Source organism: Zonotrichia albicollis, chromosome 3 (assembly GCF_047830755.1).
Source record: "Zonotrichia albicollis isolate bZonAlb1 chromosome 3, bZonAlb1.hap1, whole genome shotgun sequence".
Lineage (NCBI taxonomy): Eukaryota > Metazoa > Chordata > Aves > Passeriformes > Passerellidae > Zonotrichia > Zonotrichia albicollis.
The window spans coordinates 115,919,469-115,941,771 of NC_133821.1; the positions used below are offsets into that span (position 1 = coordinate 115,919,469).

General features: G+C 38.0%; 1 protein-coding gene across 4 annotated transcripts in view; it reads right to left on the minus strand.

Moving 5' to 3' along the window:
* The window catches only part of USP45 (ubiquitin specific peptidase 45), a 54,384-nt gene that overhangs the window by 19,560 nt on the left and 12,521 nt on the right, over positions 1-22,303 (minus strand). For all 4 annotated transcript variants that reach the window (XR_012579787.1, XM_074538554.1, XM_074538557.1 and 1 more), the window contains exons 4-8: positions 21,457-21,560; positions 20,970-21,070; positions 12,176-12,321; positions 10,835-10,930; positions 8,596-8,726 (exon numbers count right to left, since the gene is read on the minus strand). Coding sequence is in view for 3 of the 4 variants with exons in the window: in XM_074538554.1 (XP_074394655.1) it covers positions 8,596-8,726; positions 10,835-10,930; positions 12,176-12,321; positions 20,970-21,070; positions 21,457-21,560 (578 nt within the window). In the remaining variant the exon portion in view is untranslated. The remainder of the gene's footprint in view (positions 1-8,595; positions 8,727-10,834; positions 10,931-12,175; positions 12,322-20,969; positions 21,071-21,456; positions 21,561-22,303) is intronic.

A 22,303-nucleotide genomic window follows, 5' to 3' on the forward strand; every position in this document is an offset into this window, starting at 1 on the left:
AAAAAATAAGCTTATGAGTACATGGACAGATCCTTCAGGTGATCCTTAAAGACAGATTCTTCTTACTACAGCCAGAAGGCTCCTAATTAACAGTTTGGATCTTCAGGAGTTTGCAACTCCAAATGAATGAACAGTGTTCACTATTAACACATCTCTGTTCACACTGTGTAGCTGACTGGCCAAACTACACCTGGCCTTCCAGGCAGGTTACCCTTTAGATCTTTAATTACAGTCTTGAACTACTTAATCTAAAATGAGATTCCACAGAACCACAAGGGGTTGGAAGAGACCATTGGAGGTCACCTAACCCAACCTCCCTGCCCAAGCAGGGTCCTCTAGAGCAAGTTACTTAGGATTGCAATGGGTAGGTTCCTGAATTTCCAGTAATGCCACCAAAAGGCAGCTGTGACTCTTGCTGCAGTCTGAGGTGAGCACACACAGGTGTAACCTTGTGCACCCTTTCCCAAACCTAGCACAGGGGACAAGGGGATTTGTGGGATCTCAGCACCTCAGGACTGAGGTGCCGAGTCACCGAGACCACCCTTAGGGGGCTCGGGAGTCCTGGAATGTTCCAGAAGTGTCTGGTGGCTGGACTTTGATCCTACACGAGAGACGACACCTGTATGAGGATAGGAGAATTTCACCGGGGTGAATGGTGAAGGGATTGGTTAATTAGAGGGTGAAACACAGGGTTTAGGATTTCTGTACAGGGGGGTTTAGAGAAGTAAGATGGAGGAATTGGGGCGTGTCCTGTCCTTCTTCTTCTTCTTCTTCTCCTCCATCTTCTGTGGTGATGGTGGCACTTTGGGATTGGTCATTACTAAAAGTGCACCGGACAATAAAAATAAAAAGGATTGGGGAAAAATGATAAATATTGTACACGTAACAATGGGTATAAAGATAGGTGACCGCCCGGAGGGCAGCACAGTGTGCTCATGGCTGGCTGCTGAGCAGAGCTCTGTCGGGCCGAGAGAAAATCTTTTAGATAAACAATTAATAAACATAAAGACCGAAAGAAGAACTGAAGCCTCTTCTCGTCCTTTGATACGCGGGCTGCCCCAAGGCCACTCCGGGCCCTTCCAGGCCCTTCAAACAGCCAAAAACCGGACAGGGATTAGCACAGCTCAAACAGGAATTTTATCAAACTGGCAGAGCAGGCACAAAAACCAACCACTCACTCAGCTCCTCAACTTCATTAAACACACACTGAGCCAGTTTTCACTCTGAGCTGGGGACTGCATGCTGTGGCCAGCCAGTACACAGAGCTGCAAATACCTATTGCTATTTCCCCTGGCACAATGATCTCCCTTGCCCAGCAGAGCTCTTCAGCTGCTCAGGGTTTTGAGGGTTGGTTAGAGAGGCTTCCATCCCACTCATACACTAAAGCTGCTCAGATCTGCCTTAGAAGTTTGTGCGCATGGACAGGAGAAATTACAGAAAACACCCCAGATGTGCAATGTGCCCACAACAGTAAAATGTAAAGCTGGGCAAGGTGTTGGGGCACACCTTGTTGGGGACAGGCAGGAGGTGATGCAGGGTCTCAGCTCTGAACTGCTCCCTGCAGGCACTGTGGGGTGTAACTGGAGAAGGACTGAAGGTGACAACTCAGATAGCTAAGGTCAATGCCTAAAATTAAGCGGAACAAATCTGGAGCTGCATATGCAAAACAACATGTTCACATTTACAAATAAGATACTTTTACATTTGCACTTTATATCTAGTTTTTGATACAAAGTTGACAATATTCCTAGTTAAAAATGATTTCATGATGCTACTGTACTGTGAGGCTCACTATAAAATCTGGATTCAGTAGAGTGGGTGACTTTTTAAGCGTTCTTTTGAAATTGAATTTTTTTTCATGAGCAAGTCAACATCAAAAATTAATTTCAAATTTTAAAAATTGAAATAATCTTTAAAATTAAATATTTTGCTTAATATCCCTAAAATACCATCTTTTCTTCTATTAAAATCACATGTTTGATTTCTAATAAATTTGATTATAAATTGCAAATACATTCTGAAAAGCACTGAAACTTTATTTTGGTTCCAATAAAACACTCAATATACATTAAAAAAATAAATAACATATGTAGCTGTGTGCACATTTGCATGCATGCACAGTTTCACTTTTCAATTTGCCAAAACAGTTTTCTCTCATTGAATGTCCAGGAATCTAAAAAAACCCAGATGCCAAAATCAGTTCAATTCTGAGAAATCTCGTTAGTTAGCCACAGTATTATTATGAATTTATGAGAAATTTCATGTTTTCCTGAGGCAGTGAGAACCAATGAGTATATTCAGCCCATCTCCTCCAGGACAGGCACATTAATAGCTCCACTATAGCAAGAAAACCTTCCACATATACATTTTCTGGATCCTGGTACTAATAGGGATTTTTTTTTTTTTTGGCAACAAAAGCAGGACCTCTTTCAAGAGATACTATAATAAAATGGAAGAAAAATTAATTATTACTTGACAAAGGAGCAAACAAAAATTCCATCACTGTTACAAGAAGGGTATTTTTCCACTGCAGAGACACCTCACAGAACTAAATCTTCAATGCAAATCAGGATAAGGCCCCACACATACTTCTTGTTACTGCAGTGTAACCTCCCACTGATGAGTATACAAAAACCATTTCAGGTGCAAATTAATTTACTAATTTGTATTTCAAAGTAAAATAATTTGCCTGCATGTTCCACACAGTTTTATTAGCTTAAATTAGAGAGGAGGAAATTAACTCAGCCATGGAAGTTTTTAATTTTGGTTTGGTTTGGGTTTTTTTTTTTTTTTCATTTTATTAGAACACAGTGCATTTACAAGTACAAGATTATTTAGGCTTCTCAGGGCCTGCACTAAATTTATATGCCTGATTTTAATGGATGATGGGAATGTAACAGCTACCTCTTTAAAGGTGAATTGGCAGGGAAAGCGACTTGTAAAGATTCCCTGTAAGGCTGAATCATTTACTTGGACTGACAAATTATGTCACTTTTAACACTGCTTAAAATATATTTAATCTGTCATTCATGTACAAAGCATGCTATGTAATGTTGCATATAATTCTAAATATCTCATGTTTTGGGTAAAAATATTTGAAATTAGTGCATTTGTTTGGGGGGGGGGAACCACAAGAGGAAATCAAAAAGTAACAATAAAAAGAAAGGAAGGAATTTTACACTTCACAATGCATTTACTGAAAACTCCCTACACTTATAAACCAGTATGAGAGAAGAAAAAGGAATTAAACCATGCTGATACATAGAAATCTGACAACTAAAAGATGTGTGCTCTCGTCTCCTTGAAAATGTGCTTCAAGCAATATCCTTGGCGAAAGTGGGGACTTGGAGATGGTTGGTTGAGTTGACCGCTCACAGATGTGCTGACATATGGAAGCCAGTGCCAATGCAGTACAACCTGTTGTACAGTGTCAGCAGGATAATGACAGAACAGGTTGAACTCCTGCTAAGGGCCAGAAGTGGTGAAGGACAACTGTGACATCTCATCCACTAGCCTCTCGCTGCTCATCTGGAGACCAGTTAGAATTGCTTGACTGTCAGTTAAAGAAACGCTTTTCATGATGATCTACTTCCTAGAATGCCCTAATAACAAAAACTACATAGTAACATAGTATTTTAAAGAAAAAAGCTAATAGTTATGATTCCTGTATTATATTCATTTGAGGGAAAATAAGCTATGCTTAAAAAGCAGAACTGGGATACAATTAAAGTCATTCAATCATACTGCACAGAGCTGACATTCTTTTACTGTTTTTATTAAAAATTTTCTCCAAACTCATCCTTTCAAGAATTACTTTGTGCAGAAGATAGCCTAATACCTTGGATAAATTTAGAAACAACAATAAGCACTTGGAAGCAGAAAACAGCAGATACTATTTGATTTTTGTCTGCACAGGAATCCTGTGATGCAGTACACACACTACAGAGTTCTGCTGGGTAGGAGGTGCCTGGGAGGAGCCCAGTCAAACAAGGGCTTGCCTCCACATGTAAGAAACAGATAACACCAGGCACAACTGTGCTATCTCAAGGGCATGGAGAGACAGCACTTTGCTCTCCTATGGATGCACTGGCCAATTCATTTCATCTTTTTTGTCTCACCTTCCCCCAAAAGGGAAAATAAGATACATCTACTTGCATCAGATCTATTCTTTCTTCCTTTAAGTCCAGCTAAGATTTCCAACAGCACTCTGGTCTGACAGCAAGTTCCATAGGTTAGCCCCATAAAATACTAAAAAACTCTTTTTTCCCCTGGCTCTAAATCTGTTGCCTTTCAGTTTCACAGACAGCCCCCTGAACTCTTCTGAGGGCAATTAAAGAAGCACAGCTAATTTATCATTCATAGTCTTCTCTTGCTGTCATGTCTTCTTTTCATGTTCTCTCCTGCCTGAACTCCCAATGTTCCCAATGTCCCTGTTGGCATGAATGTTTCCTATTTTTGTTACCCCTCCCTAAATTCTGGTTAACCCAAATGGAGAATACACTGCCAATGTACCTAATAAAATTACTGGTTTTCTTCTTCATTTCGTCCATAAACTCTGTTTACACAGCTCACCAATACCACACACTGAAAATACTTGTGTTCTCCAAAATGCTGCACGGGTCTTCCTTCTGAGAGGAAGTGAACATAAAGCTCAGGAACATGTACAGATGATTGCTGCCAACACACACCTTTACATGCAATTTGTCTATTTTGCACTCATAAACTTGTTCCTAAATTAAGAAAACTCTGACAAAGTTTACTGAAAAAAAAAAAGACATACAATCTCTCAACTGCTGCTGCCCAGAGAAGCTGTAATCTCCTCTGTCAGAGCTCCTCAACATGACACAGCACCACCAGCAAGGCACATGGAGGCATGACAAGGACACAAAATAATCCACAACTACTGGTAAAGGAAACAAAAATGTGTGTTCTGCTGCTATTATACTTACATAGTAAAAGTCAAATGGGAAAAATAAACAAGCAAAAAAATCTTTTCTATGAAAATTATTTTTTGGTATCTTCTTATACAGTTTTATTTAAAAAGAAAAGGCTCAAAAAGACTCCTTAATGAGAAAAATCCTCTTTCCTTTATCTCTTATCTCTTGTATAACATTACCTTAATTTTCCTTAGCATTTCCTCACAGAAGTGATAAAGGTGGAATTGTTTAGGTTTTTCCTCTGAAATTATCATTCTGTTAATATCAACAGTCCTAACCACACATGACCTTCATTCTGCCAGTCCCACCTCTGCCTTCAGTTCTACTTTCTGCAGATGAGAAGGAAGGATGAATAATGGTCTTTGAAGAATGAAGACTATGTAGATTTTGTGAACACCAATAAAATCTTTGTTAGGGAAGTATTTTTTCTTGCATGGTAATGTAGCAATAAAATACTACTATTAATAATTATTTAATGGAGGTTTGAAGCACCTAAATTCTTGAACTCCTTTCTGGACTTATCACTTACATGCTTCAGCATTTACTTGCTACACAAACCTAAGAGTTCTTCCACCAATAAAATTACTCAATCATAAAAAATTAAGGTAAATAAAATTTATGTCCTCTTAATACATCAGTGTTGTGTTAGTCACTAAGTCTCCAGATAAGTCAGAAGTCTGCAGCCCTGATATTCAGCACAGTGGAAAACCAACAGAAGGGCCCTGTAGCTATGCTCACAATCTGTCCTTGCAAAACATCTGACAGCTGCAACACTAACAAAATTAACAGTGGATGAATTAGTACCAGACGCTAAACAGTTGCTATAGAAAGACTCATCCACTTCTTTCTTCTTCTCCCCTTCTTCAACCTGGCTACTCCACCACTTGATAAAATTAACACTTGGTATCATTTTTTTCTTTTATTATTTAATAAAAAAAAGAGCACCACAAATGTCCCTTCATACACAAGATTATGACCATCAAGCCATGATCTCTTCAGACACTTAAAGAAGCAGTTTGCAGCTGAAAATGACCATGTTCCAGTTCTCTTACTGCTCTTGAGCAGTGAGCATGTATCCACTTGCAGATTTTGAGATCCCACTCAGGGACAAGCCAGAGCTGCAGCTGAGCAAGGCAGTGTTTGCACCCTTCTCTGTCCTACACTATCTGTACAATCTCCTTCATAAATTCTTTACTGAAGAAAGGTATGGTGACCTACTGTATACTTGCACTGAGACAGCAAGATCTGTGATGGGGAAAGAATGAATTTATAATTAAAAAAAAAAAGGAAAAGAGTTTGTAACTGGAATCAGCAAACCTTTATGTAATCTCTATATAAACCCAAAACATTACTATCAGAATAATAGTGCCCTTCCCCATGTCCTTCTCCCTGGTAGCTGTGTCAGTGCAGTTCTTCCTTTTACACATTCATCCAGTCAACCCTTTAGGAAACTTGTTGTTTGAACTTTGCTTCTTGAATAAAAAGAGTTTGTGCTAATGCAATATGAAGACTATGGGTAGTGCCTGCCTCTAGGATTACTTCATTAACACAACCTCTTGGCAGCAGTCAAGAAGCAGTTTTACAGAGAAAGCTGCAGTAACACAGACTTCTTCCTAGCTGAAACTCCTGCAGTCCTGCCCTGCTCTCTCTTGCATTTCAACTTTGATGAAAAATAGAAAGCCAACTTTAAAACAAAAGAAAGAAAAAGGCTTTGTAAAAATGACATGACAGAACACTGCATTCATACTGTTAAAGCTAATAAATAGGAAATGTATTCAGTTTGCAAAGATAAAGATTTCTCATTCTCCTACTTTCACCACTGCACACTGCTGAATATTCTGAAACTCTCCCTTTATTACTTGTGTCACAAACAATAAGAAAACAATCCAAAGACCAAAACCTTCTGTCATACCTGTCCAGCCCCTTACTGGCCTTGAACATCTAACTTCTCACTAACAGGATGTGGCTGACACTTCTGCTGTTGATAGTAGAGCTATACCAGAGCTAGTAAAGGATTTGTATCTAAGTAGTGCTCTGCAAAGATAACGAAAGTAAGAAGTAGGGATGAAGGAGAGCGACGGTAGGAGCTAGCAGATATTTGTCTAAATAGCAAAAGTGTGCTGACCACATTAAAATGCTTCAATTTTAGCTGCTAGTTAAAGTGTATGCACATCTTAATGATCAAAAGACAACAACAGAACAACCAGATAGATGAGATTTAATACTGCCATCGCTCAATGACTACAGACACACAGAGCAGACACAAAATGCCTGTCACTTCTAAAAATAGCATCCCATCTGAACTGCACTGCATTGTGATTATTTCACAATCAATTTGCTAAGGTGGGCTTCAAAACATGTTTTACATCATTTTTTCCCTTCAATCCTTAATACTAACTGGGAAAAAACTACTAGTGTTATTTAATAATTTTCCTCCCATTTCTCAGCCAAATTTAATTCTTGCACTCACATTTTTTGAGAGAGCCTTGAAACACAAGGAGAAGTGAGAAAACAATATCATTTTCTTCCCTATATATTTTTCTTCCAGGTAGATAATGCTAAACAAAGAACACTGCTGTTTGACTCAAAAATGCTGTAAGGTAACTTTACACACATTTCCTTTTACAGTTCAAAGAATCAAAAGGAAGACAAGTACAACAGAAAAAATATAATATTAAATTTCTGAAGCTGAAATTTGAGGATAAATAAAAAGCAATGACTTGTTTCTTTACAGAATTAAATTGTGCCTGCTCTATTCTAAATGCCTTTGTTTCTTTTTACCATATTTTAAATCCATTCCTGCTCACTAAGGTTGTCCTGGAACTCCATGGTAGGAAGCTGCAACTTTCCTCCTAACTGCCATGCTGCAGAATGCTTTAAGTTTGACACAGCAATAAGGTAGCAAACAAATTATAACACAACATTGCTCTTTTTTAAATATGAGATTCATATTTACCATCTTCCAGCTACTCTGCTTCTACAGATTCTGTTACTAGTAAGTCAACATTTAAATACTTGTATCAACTTTTAAGTAGGTCTTCTACAGGTGTTTTTAAAAGCAAGGTTGCTTGCATCATAATTGAAAGTACCTACAAAGCACCACTGTAAACATTTTCCACACCAAGAAACAGGAGTTTCTTTAGGGCTTGTAAGCTCTTTGCAATCTGGAGCCATATGCCATTTCAGTACTGCTTCAAGTCCTTACTTGTTAGACCCTTTTTAATTTTGAATTAATGCCAAGGTTAGACATCATAGCAGAAGTTCCCCATTTAAAATCTTATTCTTTTTTACAAAATACCCACATACACTTCGTAGTGTTAGCACAGCTTTATGCTAACAAACAACAAAACCAGGAAGGTAGTCCATTTTCTTCAGTTTTACCATGCCCACTTCTGCCCCCTCACACTCAGTTTGGAGCCCACTGAATGCCCATGGTTATGAACTGGGCCACACATTACACAGAGAGCAGGTACAACCCTGGTGTGCAACAAGGAGTCCTTCAACTTTAAAACATGAAGGAGCTGCTTTCTGGACTGCCTGGTTAAAATCTAACAGTTTCTTTAGAAAGGACAACAGACATTGCATGCTTAGGAACACATCACTGGAAACTAAAATTAAAAAAATAAGTGAAAGATAAGCTTGAGGACACAATACATACTTCTGACAAAGCTGGCTGAACAGCACTTTGGGAGACAGAGGACCTTTTCCAGCCTCTCTCATGCTGTGAAGGAACAAGAACATCGCTGAAGTCAAAGGTCCCGGGCTGGACAGGTTTACCACCAAAGGATCCTTCAAAAACAAAGGCAAATTACACATCAGATTTCAAAAGTAATGACACAAGCTTCTTTCAAGTTACTTGATACATGATAAAGAGCAATGTAACTTTCAGTCTTAAGAGTATTTCGGGGTGGTTTTTTTAAATGTTGATGTCAACCATTTGACTGAAATAATTTAAGAGCAGGCTTATTATTTAAGGAGTAATCGTTGCAAAACCAAACAATTATTGTTTGGTAACCAATAACTTTGGTAACAAGCATGCCAATGAGCTGGTCTGGTTCTCACAAAAACAAGCAAACTTTGTACCACCTGCTTTACTCCAACCTCCACATGCACTGAAATTCATCTGGAGAGACAACCCAGGTGACCACCTCCATGGGCCAGTGTAAGATTGTGCTCAGTGGCTCTCTGCTACCCAGCCTTAGGAATGGGACATCCAGCTTCTCGGATCTGTGAGCCACACACTGCCATTTCCACACATCTGGCAGCCACAGAAACACAACCTGTTCCTCCACAAACCAGGTGCTCTGAAGGTACCAGCAGTGCTTCAGAGCAAGAGCTGATGGCAGATCCCACAGCACCCTGTGGCACTGGGAGCCAGGCACAGGCTGCATCCTGCACAACCCCTCTTGGTATGATGTTCAGCCCAGCCAGCAGGTTCTGGGTATGGAAGGTTCAAGCCAATCAAGCCAATATTAAAGCAGAATTTTAAAATCCTGCACTGCTTACACACCACTTGTTAAAATGACCACAGATCCCAGCTCTCCCTAACATGCTCCAAGGCTCCTATGTGCCCCCAGTGCTCCCTACTAGCTGGCCTGACTCTCAGAAAAACAGATTACAAATGCCAGATAAACACTTGGAGAGGGCACCTTGTCCAGAAAGCAGATCCACACAAAACATAAGCGATATGGATACACACAAATATAAAGTATTTGCTTTATATGCACTATCAAAAAGTGGGAAAAGGCCCCTTACCAAACAAGAAGCTGCAGGTTTCTGCATTACTGTTAATTAGACTACTGCAGCCCTCTTATTCAATGCCAAGTTCTGCACTGGAATACACAGACCAGAAAACACAGTCCTTGCTCCAAAGACCTTATTTACATTGTAAGCATTGAAATTAAAAATAAATCTTTCAACCTTATGGCTGTGCAAGTTACACATCAAGCATAAGCCAACACCCCACTGGCTCACTAAGCCTTTGGGCAAAAACAAGCTCCAGCCCTCTGCTGTGGCTCAGGATAACTTTGTGAAGCATGTTGCTGCTCTGAACTGCCACTGGAGGAAATAAAGACAGCAATGCAGTGAATTGCACACTGTTCTTGCCTGGAGGAGCTATGAACATCACCTACAGCAACACAGTGAAATCATCATCATTTCAGAGGTATCTGAAACAGAATACCACTCCTCTACCCTCATTGCCACCAGAAAGCTCACAGCAAACAGCAGGGAAAAGAAAGGAAAAAACTAAGAAAAAAATCCTCTGTAAACTGTTTGCTTCAGCTAGCAGAGGGAAAGGGGTATTATCTTTATTGCCAACAACATATAATGAAACCCCAAGTCTCTAAGACATGACCACAACAGCAGAATATTCTTTGGATAATAGCCACAGGAGACACTTTCCCATATGCCTACAATGAGTTTGAGGACAAATTTGTTCCTCACTGAAATTTCTCTTCTCTCATTTTAATCCCCTGGCCTGTGAAGCATGTAATAAACTTTACAGACCTTATCAATGAAGGGCAGGGATGGATGGCAGGAATAAAACATTTCACAGACACTTTCTAGAGCCAAACAAACTATTTCCTGTATCATACATTCATACTGAAGAAATTAAATAGCAAGTAAAAATAAGCCAGCTGCTCTTTCTTAAGGTAAAGTATTATTTGATACTTCAATATCAAAAAATGTGAAAGGAAGTAATTCCTCCTCCTTCTCTAGGGCTGAGTAATGATTTCTGTAAAAGAAACCAGTTCACAGGTAGCACAAACCCACTAAGCAATTAAAATGCAAAAGAAATGGGAGAGTAACAGTGTGCTTTTAATGGAGATGTGATTTCCTGTCCTCCAGCTTCTTCCCACATTTTCCCAAATTTGTATTTCTCAGTGCACACTTACCAATTGAGAATCTGAAGTATGACAGATTTTTAACTTTGTTCCTTTCTCCTTTATCTCATACATCAGTTCATTTAGTACGTGAGTCTGTGCCAAGTTCTTAAAGAAAGAAAAAAACAAAAAAATGTGAGAAACATGCTGATCATTCAATTACAGAGTTTCTTTAGTTATATATTCTAGATTCAGGGGTAGACCAAACCAGATACACTTCATAACATGTAGCCGAGGTTTAGATACAACCACTAGAAAGAGCACTAAAAAATTCACTAACTTGACTGTTTCTAAAATTTTATTTATTTCCTTTTCTGTAATTTCGAAACAGTTCACTAGTAATAAGTTTTTAATTTATATTGAATAACAAGGTTTTTTTGTTTTTTTCTTTTTTGGATGAGGACATTATTATCAGAAACCAATTGCCTCTTTTAAACACTGCAGTCCCTCTCACCATGCCCCATGAAGCACAAAGGCTTTGGCACAATGAAAAGTATTATCCTTCTGAATTTAGGAAAGAAATCAACTCAGCATATCTCATCTTTGTTTCTTTATTTTTGGTCAACTCTGACAGCAGATCACTTAAGCTTCTGTGATGCCCTAAGTATGGACAGATAACAATTTGCAGTTTTACTCTCTGTTTGATTAATTTTGCAATCAACATCATAAACACAAGGTGAGGTGTGCCAGTGCAGAACACCTTTGCAGCAGTTTTCTTTCACTTGCTCACTCCTGCCTGCAGACATAGAGATGTATCTGCTCAGCTGACAAGCAACAGGATGGTGCAATATAAAACCCACTAAGGCTGCTGCTTTTTTTGAGGATGTTGGATTGGTTGTGCACTAAACATCAATAGATGTGTATTTGTATAGCTCATTCCTCTTATTGTAGTCAGAAAAAAACCATAATCGATGAAAATAATTTTATAACTGCATCCATAGCAGGGCTTTAAAATCATGCCAATGAATAGTGCAGACATTTACATTATGCACACAGTGCCACTATTCACATCACCAGTATGGCAGACAACCTGCATTAGTCATGACTAATAATGCTGAAGTTCAAATAAAACCATATGCTACAGTACAACCCACACACGTATGCAGTGTGTAAAACACTTGGCATTTTCACTTGTTTCATTACTGTGCAAAATGCCAGTGATCCAAGAATTCTTTTTTATTATAACAGGAAATACTCCTTGGATAGCACGGAGTAAAAACAATTTGAACAGGATTTTCAGAAAGCAGAACGAAGACCTGTAATACACAAAACCTTTTCAGAAGCCCATAGATTATACAGACTTAGTATTTCTGAAATCTATTAAGAGAAAGTGGCATGATCTTTCCATCTTACCTGCATGACAGCATTAAAAAAGCAGGTGTTTCCTAAATTATTTATCCCTTTAACTGGAACTGATGCACCATTACCAGAACTTTTTCCTTTCAGTATTTCACTTGTTTCACTGTTTTCTTCACGAAGACGTATGATTTTTGATGAACCTATAATTAAATTATAGATTAATATGACCACAGAACTGCACAGTTTAATCAATTAAGTCCTTTCATTATTACGTTTATTAATTTTAACATATGTGGAAGATACCTTGATAATACTCCAAGCTGCTGTACGCAGTCTTAAAAACAAAAAAACCCAAAAAAACTAGACATAACAGATAAAGGCCTGGGGAGTAAAAAAATGCCCTCAACAACTTATATCCAACAAAACCTTCCATAATAATCATACTGTTCTATAAGACTGTAACTTCCACAATTAGACAAGCAGTAAGTAAAGTGAGTTATTTATTAACAATAGGCAGCTGAGATATATGCTCATTATAACCATCAGAAACACCACCTCAAGTCTGATTTTTGGTGCATTTGAAAGGAGGTAGCCCAAAGTTACCACTGAATGCTGCAAGTCTTTATCAACTCTAGTGTTCTGTTCCAACTGCCTTGTCAACAGCCCAAGGCTCATGATCCCTACATGTGCTACTCAACTCACCTCTCTTTGTCACAGCCTGAGGAATTACTAATGCAATCCATGTACATACAATGCTAGTGTTTTAATTTCAAGTAACAAAAAATTGCTAAAACTATGCTATAACATCCACATAATTCCTTGTTTCCCTTATTATTTAAATAGATGAGGGACAGCAAAGTTAGACAGTCATTAACTTGTAGCCTAGAGGTAATGGAAAGACTTGAGATAACAATATTTAGCCTTGAATTCTACTAGCAACTTTCATACTGTCATGGTTGCAGGACTAAATGTGAACATTACTGACATCTGCAGTGTCTTAAATATTGATTAACAATGCACGTCAATGTAAACGAGTTATGGACTTAATAGATGCCAAGAACTGTGATGCTACAATCTCTGTCTTGACATATGAATTCATGTATTTGTTCTAATGAGTTTCACATTGAAGTCTCATTAAAGTGTTCTTGAGAAATAACTAACAGACCTATTTACGTTAATGAAATTCTCATGCCAAAAGGTTCTTTTATGTACGCTCCTAAATACCTTTCTTGCTTAGAAAAATGAAAAAAATATAATTAAATTAAAAAGAAGTTATTAAAATATCTATTGTATCTGGCAACAAGGTTCTAACGCAGTCTGCCTGCACCCTACAGTGCCACTGAGGCACAACTGTTCTTCCAAATTGTATCAGAGTTTTTCAAAACAGAGTTAGAGGTGCTTTGCTGTTTAAAAACATTTTAAAATGTTCTTGTTAACAGTGCTTACACAGCTTTAAATTACTCTCCTTTCCATTCAGGTGGAAAATTAAGATGGTACAAGGGCAAAGTAAAAGATGGAATTCTCCTTGAAAAAGCAGACAAAGTGGTTTTGAATATAATAAACAACAAGCAAGCTGCTCACACCCTAAAGAGTCACTGTTTTATGGGCTACATGAAGCAACACCTTTTAGCTGGCATGATTAGAAGGGGAATGCTGCAGTGTCTGCAGCTCATCCACCCACAGAGCTTCAGAACAGCCACAGCATGGGAATGGGAGCTCCAAGTTATCTGCAATTCAAAGGCACAGCTCTCTCTCAGAAGTTTAATATTATCACTGGAGATGTTTTCCCCTCAGAGAAGTGGGCCATCCAGAGCAGTGCTGGGGAAAAGAGATGGTTAAAAAGAGAAAAAAAAAAAAGATGGAAAAAAAAGCCAAAATTGTGGAAATAATTTGTGTATTAGTATACCACAGTTGTTGCATTTATCCATCGGCATTCAAAAACATCTGGGACAGCATCTTAAAGTAAACAATGTTCACAGGGCCATCTGGACAAAACTGCAGGCAAAAATTAAAGCATAAGCATATGGAAAAGCAGATTTTTCTCTTCCCTTTAGCAGTACAGGATGACAAATGTCAAACCTAGATCTGTCCACGCTTCACTGTGCTATGCTTTGCAGCACCACCTGGCTCTCCTTGCACAGCCACCAAATATGGACAGCACTGCCACAGCGGACCATATCTGCAGGGCAAACTCGATAAAAGCATTTCACTTCATGGTTAAATGGCAGCTTCACACAAGTAGCAAGGTTCCATTTGCTGAACCTTACATACAAATTATTTAAGGGAGGGAAAACAAAGCCAAGGCATCCAGCTTTGTGATGAGAGCTGGGTGAATACGCAATTACAAAACACAAGAAATGAGAACCAGACATCTGATTGCCATGAAGCTGGATAATTAGGAGGATATATAGGGATAAGGATATATGTATAGGGATAAGAAGAAGTAGTAACAAATTGGAAAAATGCCTGGATGTTGTATCAAAGTTAGGAACCTCATTTCATTCAGAAGGTTTTAATTACTGCCTTTTGATTTGTTAATAATTTTAAAAACACAATCCCACATGACGTTTTACTGTGTTCTTTGTTCCTGTGAAAAAGTCCTCACAGAAATGTGGTGCTTTGCCATTACAAACATTACCTGCTGCCTTGCTTATAACACACAGATATTTTTAAGTACATATACAGAGCCAGAGGAAGGACAGCAGTTTTTAATTTAGCTCTGCTCAATGTCCCCAACTCAGTGATAAATGACAGACAGGCCTGAAGCTGAATGTTTACTTGACATGTGAAGAGTTGGTCAGTCTTAACAGAACATGCTGGTAATGACTGTGATAGCTAATACTTCTACAGACTGGGGCTGGAGGGTCCTTCTGCAAGATTAACCCAAGGCTACAAGCATGTTATTAATCAAAAAGCTAATATGTAATTTTTTAAAGTGCATTTGCACTGAACAACTGTTTCATGGACTCTTGCTGACTCAATCAACGGGCGTGCTTTTGGGTATGAAAAGTGACTTTTAAGCCAGTATATATACAAGGATCCCAGCTGAAGGATTCCATCAAAATGGCTGCCATCTGCAGCTGCCCACAAGGACCGTCAGCTCCTGGCCTAACAGAATGAAAGAAGTAGTCTGAGTTATTTGTCCACACGCAGTAATATTTGTTATAAAGGACCTTGTTCATATTAATGAGAGCAGGTTGGGTGAAAAGCACAGTAGCAATTAAATTCAGACAGATTTCTGTCATTAGTTAACTCTTTTAGAGTTAACTAATTAATTAATAATAATCAATTAGTTATAATTAATTATAATAATTATAATATAATTATAATTAATAATAATTAATTCTTTTAGAGAATTGACATGGTAACCCTTAAGCTCTCTGCCTTTCCCAGGTAGTGTGGACATCGGCCCTAGGCAGGCTGTCCTTCCCCAGCAGGGACAGAGAACCCACTGTGCCTGGGGCTCACATTCAGACCCTGCCCCTCTGTCAGACTCTCCTGCTGTTCTGCTGCAGAGGTGACCTTTCTGATGCAGCCATACAAGGAAAACTCTCACCTAAGCTGTGCCTTGATCACCAGAACCTTCTCTTCCTTTGACAAAGTCCATCTGGTTACACAGACACTCTGCCAAAACCCCTTGCCCAGCTCTTCATCCAAATCATCTCTCCATAGGCAACAGGTCAGTGCCCACCTCTGGTGCCACCATGATATCCACCTCCAACCCTCAGACAGCTGCTTCTGTACATAGACACAGCCTCAAGTTTCTGTACACAGACACAGCCTCAAGCCTGGCAAAGCTTCCCAACACCACCCTGCTCTCCCCCATGCCAGAAAGCCCCCCTCCCACCAGAGCCCTGGGAAGAAGGGCAGCAGAATCTGCTCCTCTGCTACAGCTCCTGCCTGCAAAGGGAATTTCCCTTTCTTGCTGCTCTTTTCTTCAGCTTTTCTTGTGCCTGCTCCACTCACCTGTGGTCCCAAAAGCTCTCTGGAGGCAGGGAACACTGCTCTGTCCCACAGCTGCTCAGCACCAGCCTCTGAGCAGTGACTGAGACTCCTAAGCCAAACATTAGCATGGACAATGACTCATTCCACAAAGCAGAGCCACTTACTGCACCAGGTGTACAAAAACACACGGTGCTGACACATCCACTTGCAAAGGGAAACTTATTGTGGGCTCCCTATCAATTTGTTTTGCCAGCATTTCCAACATTTGCAGCACACATGGACTTCTGCACCGTCTCTGCTGAAACTGAGCTCTGCCTGGGGGTGCAGATGGCGTGAAAACAAGAAGATAAATGACATCAAGGTTTTTTTTCAGCCAGGGGAGTAAGCACTATTGCTCATCTTTTCAATGCACCTTTTTTTAAAATTAAAAATAAGGGTTCCAGGAATACACACTTTCATTCCAAGGTCAAGCCTTTTCTATTGAATACAACTCTGGTACTTCAGCTGAAGGTCTTCACAGTAAAAGCAAGGTTAACAGACTGTCTTTCTTTTACCAAGTTCTCATCACACTGTATTATAAAATGCTACTAAATTGTCTGGCACTCCTTTTTTATCTAAAAAATTTAGATTTTTTTTCAACACTGTACCACAATTAGAATCCAACCTTTAGAAAAACAGCCTGGTTTTCTTCTGAAATGGTCACTAGCTATACATTTTAAAAGTCAAATTTCGCCACTAGTGTTACAACCCTACAAATCAAAGATTCTAAACTGTAATTTCATTTCTCTGAGTCTTGCCACAATGTTATAAACTAGAAAAGACATCTGCACAGTGGGGAAAAGCAACCTATTCAAGGAGTGCTTTTGATCCTCTGTTCTCAGATGACTTGTGTTACACCTCACAAGCAAATAAGTACATGGACAGGAAAGGTGAGAATCTGTGGTTAAAACTGACAGAATGCCTAAAAATTTGTTTTGTCAATGATTCGATTTTCATTCCTTTGCAAGGAGCTTACTAGAAAGTAAGCAGATTTGAAAGAAAATTTCTGACCAATACCAAAAAATGTCTTTTTGCCAAAGTGTATTTTCAGATTCAGAGAATCAATACAATCTGTTTTATTTTGCTACTTCATTTCAAGTAGATAGAATGGTCTTCTATGACTCCAAACTACATGTAAAAGTCACTTAAGAAAAGAATGCCATTTTTTTCAATATGATCATTTGTCAATTGCTAATATCCACAACAGAACGCAAATCTGCAAAGCTATTCATCCCACTACCAGTTTTTCCATACAAGTCTACAACTCTCACATGTACTGTAAATTTGTATCTATTTTTATACATTAGTTACAGCCATCAAAACAAAAATCAAGCTGCTAACTTTCACTTACTGGCAAATCCAGGCAGCTGAACTTACCAGAAAAACCCCCTTCCTCTGCTTGCCCCTCCCAACAATAAATTTAACTACAACATTTGAGAATATATCTTCTTCCTTTCCATTCTATTGCCACACAAACCAATTTAATTAACTGCTCTACAAAAAGTATGTGATCTTATGTTTCCACCAACATATAATTTCGCTTTTGTAAAGGAAAATACGCATAAGATTCACTTTTAAGACAGCAAAACAATTTGTTTTCTCCAGTAAATGAGCAGACACACAGATTGCAATGTCTCAGCATGGTTCCTGTGTACTACATGTGCATTATGTCCATGTGAAGCTCACAAGTGTGCCACACAGACAATACTGCACCTGCCTTTCTGCGGCAATCATCACGGCCTGCTAACCTTCTCCACAAAACAAATTTCTGGGTGGTACACCCTAGAAAGCAATCTTGCTTTTTTCTTCCAGCTTGTGCCCAACATGACCTCTTAACCAAACAGACTTCTTTAAAAAAAAAAGGGGGGAAAAAAAAAGAAAAGAGCAGGCATTGCTGGGTACAACAAACCATAGGATCAGATGTGAAAATCACACAGCTGCAAGCATTCTTTTGGGAACCCAGCACTGGGATTTATCTCAATCGCTTAATGTAATTACAAAAGTCAGTCATGTAGTAGTAATGTAATTTGCACATTTTTACAGCTGAAGTGAAGTTGAATCTTTATGAGAGGCCGAGTGAAAAGCAGGGATCCTGCTGCCACACTATTCCACCACATTAGTACCAAATGACAAGCATTTTGCTTTTGTTTATTTTCCAAGATGCATTAATTAGGAAATCTATATAACCCTCTCTCACATGTTTCAACTGATCATTTTATCTTTAAATGAATCCTGCACTTTTGAGAACTGAAAAAAAAAAATCCTAGCAGCCTTGTGCATATTAGCAATTGACAATTCATGTTCATACTGCATTTCTACAGAAATTTCTACACAATGCTATTTGAATTTTAATGATGCACCATGCCAACTAGCTGTTACAACAGAAAGAAATGCAGACGTAAGATGAATTCTTGTTACAGTGCCACATTCTGCTATGAGAACTGTCTTCACTTTGACTGCTTTTTTAGAAAGAAATGGCAAAGCAATGGGGAAAAAAAGCACAAGATTGATTTTTAAGCGAAAATATTAATTAACTGTCAGTTTTACACTACTTTTTTTTTACAAGTTATTTATCATTTTCTTAAAATTAGCTTATGTTTTAAGGTGTGAATACACAAAATGAATTTTAAAAATCTACACCTACTAATAATTTAAAGAATGATAACAACACTGAAAATATCAATGGAACATGAAATAAAATGTTACACTAAAAAAAATTTAACCAAAACAAAAGTAGAGTTAATTTTCACAGTAATATATCATGTCCTTTTGTATTCTGGACAACAGCATGAACTACATTTCAATTTCAGATTTTATTTTTTCAGAATACCTAAAGGTAGCCTAATTTAAAGAAAAGAAAAAACCGTAGATTTCTGTAGGGAAAGTACCAAGTCTGTCATTTATAAAAATGAACCAAGAGTGTCAATTCTGGTTGGGAGTTCCCTGTCATGCACACCAGTCATTTATAAACACACGGCTGTTTTCCAGCCTCTCCCAGCAAAGAGCCTGGCCTAAAGCAACAGTCCTGGGCAAAGAGATTTTCTGTCCTTTTCTTGCCACTCAGGAAAACCCAACAAATCATCTCTGGGCCAACATTCCCACAGCTTTCAGGAATGCAATCCAAACTGCTCAACACAGACAGACTGGAGAGGGTGACAGACTTTCACCTTTAAAACATCACTGGAAGTACACACACACACTTAATGCATTAATCATGCACTGGAGCCTCAACCCTTTCCCAGAATGGAGCAGGAGACGTGGCTGCCCTGCAGGAGCGACCCTGGCACTCTCAGACCTCTTGCTGCCAAGGCAGGCACCCTGCAAGGCTATGTCTAAGCCCTAAACAAAAAAAAAAAAAACCCACAATTTTGGTACCAGTTACAGCAAAGTTTCCAGTTATATCCGCAAACATTTACATGAAATGTAAGCATCTTCGAAACAGAGCACCAAAATGAAACACAAATGCATATACAGCAGAAACATATGCTGCTCTGCTCTGCTATAAATATGCTTATTTTTCCTGAGTTAGTTTGGAATTTTAGTTGCTTAATTTAAGACATTTCACAGAAAACTTCTAAACTTCTTCATCTGAAAGCTTTAGATGCTTTGAAGTTTCACAAATTTAGAATTTAAACCATGAGGCACAGAGTTGTATCACTCAGAAAGCCTTATCCAGCAGTACAATAATGGAATAAAATAAAATTGCTTTCCTTACATTAACTGAAAAAAAACCACCACAGCATTTTCATCTGCAAGAAAGCTGCAACACATATTAATCACACATAAATTTGAAACTAAATCTGTGAATAAAAGTGAAACCACATGCTGTATATTCACTGCTCCAAGAAAAAAAGATGCAAAAGGCAGCAATATATCAATTCATTAAAATTGAATAATTCAATATACAACCCGTGACTAGATCAAAATACTGTATTTTTAAACAGACCTTCATTTTTTTCCCTCAAAAAATATGTAACATCTCTTAAAACTGGTAGGTGCACATTTACCTAGAAGAATACTTAGTGTAATTCTGTATGGCAACTATTACCCTTTCTCACTTCTAACTGGTTGATTATCTCTGTTAAAGGATGCAACCAATTGTTTTAAAAGTTTACTTAAGGTGGGTTTTGAGAATCAAATGTGGAATTCAATGCACTCCCAAGTCCCAAGCCAGAAATGCTGCCAAGTGTGTTACAGCAGGGATGAATAACACCAACATTATCAAGAGTAGAGGGCCACACATATGAAGTTCTATCCACTGTCACATATATTGAGAAGGTGTAGAATGCTCCTAGTATAAGAAAATAATTTAATACTATCTTATTTTAATAGGAATGACAATTCTATCAATTAAAACCAAACAGTAAAAATGGACATTGCATCCAACAGCAGAGTACAACAGAAAATCCACTTAAATCTAGGAAACTGTGGAGAACAAGTTTAAATCAGAAAATTTTAAGCTGTTATACATCCATACCAAGAAAATTAAATTCATTTATAGTGAATGTAAAATGTACACTTTGATATATTATTATGTGTTAATTTGTGATTAATTTATTAATTTATATGGCCTTATCACATTTAAGAAAACAACTCCTCTAGGGTAAACTTTCTTTGTTAAATACAAAATTCAGAAAAACTACCCTATAGCATCCAAAATATTTTTAAAATGTAATCATACATTTTAAAAATAGAAAAAAAGGTGACATTATGTCTTGATAGGTATTACTTCCCCAAGAAGTTCTGCAGTTATAAATTACATCATGGTCACATTGTACACAATTTTTCAGCTGTATTTTTAACATTACTCAAAATCTGAAATGCTTATTATTATCTCCAGATAAAACTATTTGTGCAAACTTACTTGGTTCAGCCCTGGCACCATGTTTTTGAAGGAAGTCAACTATCTGAGCCAGAACCTTTTTGTTGCAATGCGTTGACAGCTCTTCATCACACTGATAACACCTAAACAAAAGAAGAAACAAACTGGAATTCAGGGCTATCTGCATGCACATCCCAGCTCTAGCAAACCTCCCAAACAACCTTACACAAATTACTTAAGCTCTCAGTTTCAATTTTTCCCACTAAGAAAATGGAATAGAATTGAATTCTCTCATCTCATATATGCTCTTCTATAGATCAGTCCCAATTCACTGTGGTCCTTATAGATTTAAATAATTTCAGAGAATACAAAGGACAAACACATATTGCCTCCAGAAAGCCTACCTTTCTTCTACAGAAAGCATTCATTTTATCTGTCAGAATCATTCTTTATTATGAGAAGACACTGCTTTCAGTTATGTGAAGTCCTAGGAACAGGCACACACAAACACCTACACACTGACTCTTACCATATGATCCATGTGCTGAGGTTGATAACGATGCAATGAGGCTCTGTGCGTGCAGTTTGGAAGTGTTTCAGAGAATGCTGGCCTTCTGAATTCTTACTACATCCCTAAAAATGGACACATCAACCCAGTAAGGGGCAGGAAAGGGAAAAAGAAAAGATGTATTATTAGTAAATACACTACAAAAACTCCACTTTTCAAAACTAGACATGAAGCTATTCTGCTCTACTTATTTATCATTTGTAAGGATTGATTTAACATTCTCATCTTTTCTACTTGGAAAATCACTTAAAAATATAGAGAATGTTTGCTCTAACTGAATAGAAATAATTCCTAGCTTTTGGATAAGTATTGATTAAATATCAACATACAAAAACTATAACATTCACAAAAGAAAGAATGCTCTAGTAATTGTGAATGAAACAACTATGTAGCATATTTGGTCCAGAATATCAAGGAAGACAACAGCATAGGTAACCCTCACTGCTCAAGAATGTCAAATGCATTCCAGACAGCAAATGAAAAAGGTACATAAAGTGCTTTGTACTACAAAGCTGCTCAGAACACACTATTTATGTACAGCAATTTCAGGAGAAAGCATTAAGCATTTGCAATGGTTCAAGAATGAAGAGAGTGGGACTTAGATTCAGCACCGGTCTCTGAACAGGCATTAAGTTTTAGAAGCTGTTAACAGCATGAACATGAAGAAGCACACAGAATTAACTCCTTTTAAAGGCCACCTTAACAGAAGTTTTTCAAGCAAGATATATGAGTCTTCCTCATATAGATCTAGTTAACTATCTTCTGAACCCTGTGAATAGCATGTTTCTTTGCAAAACCAAATCTCTTC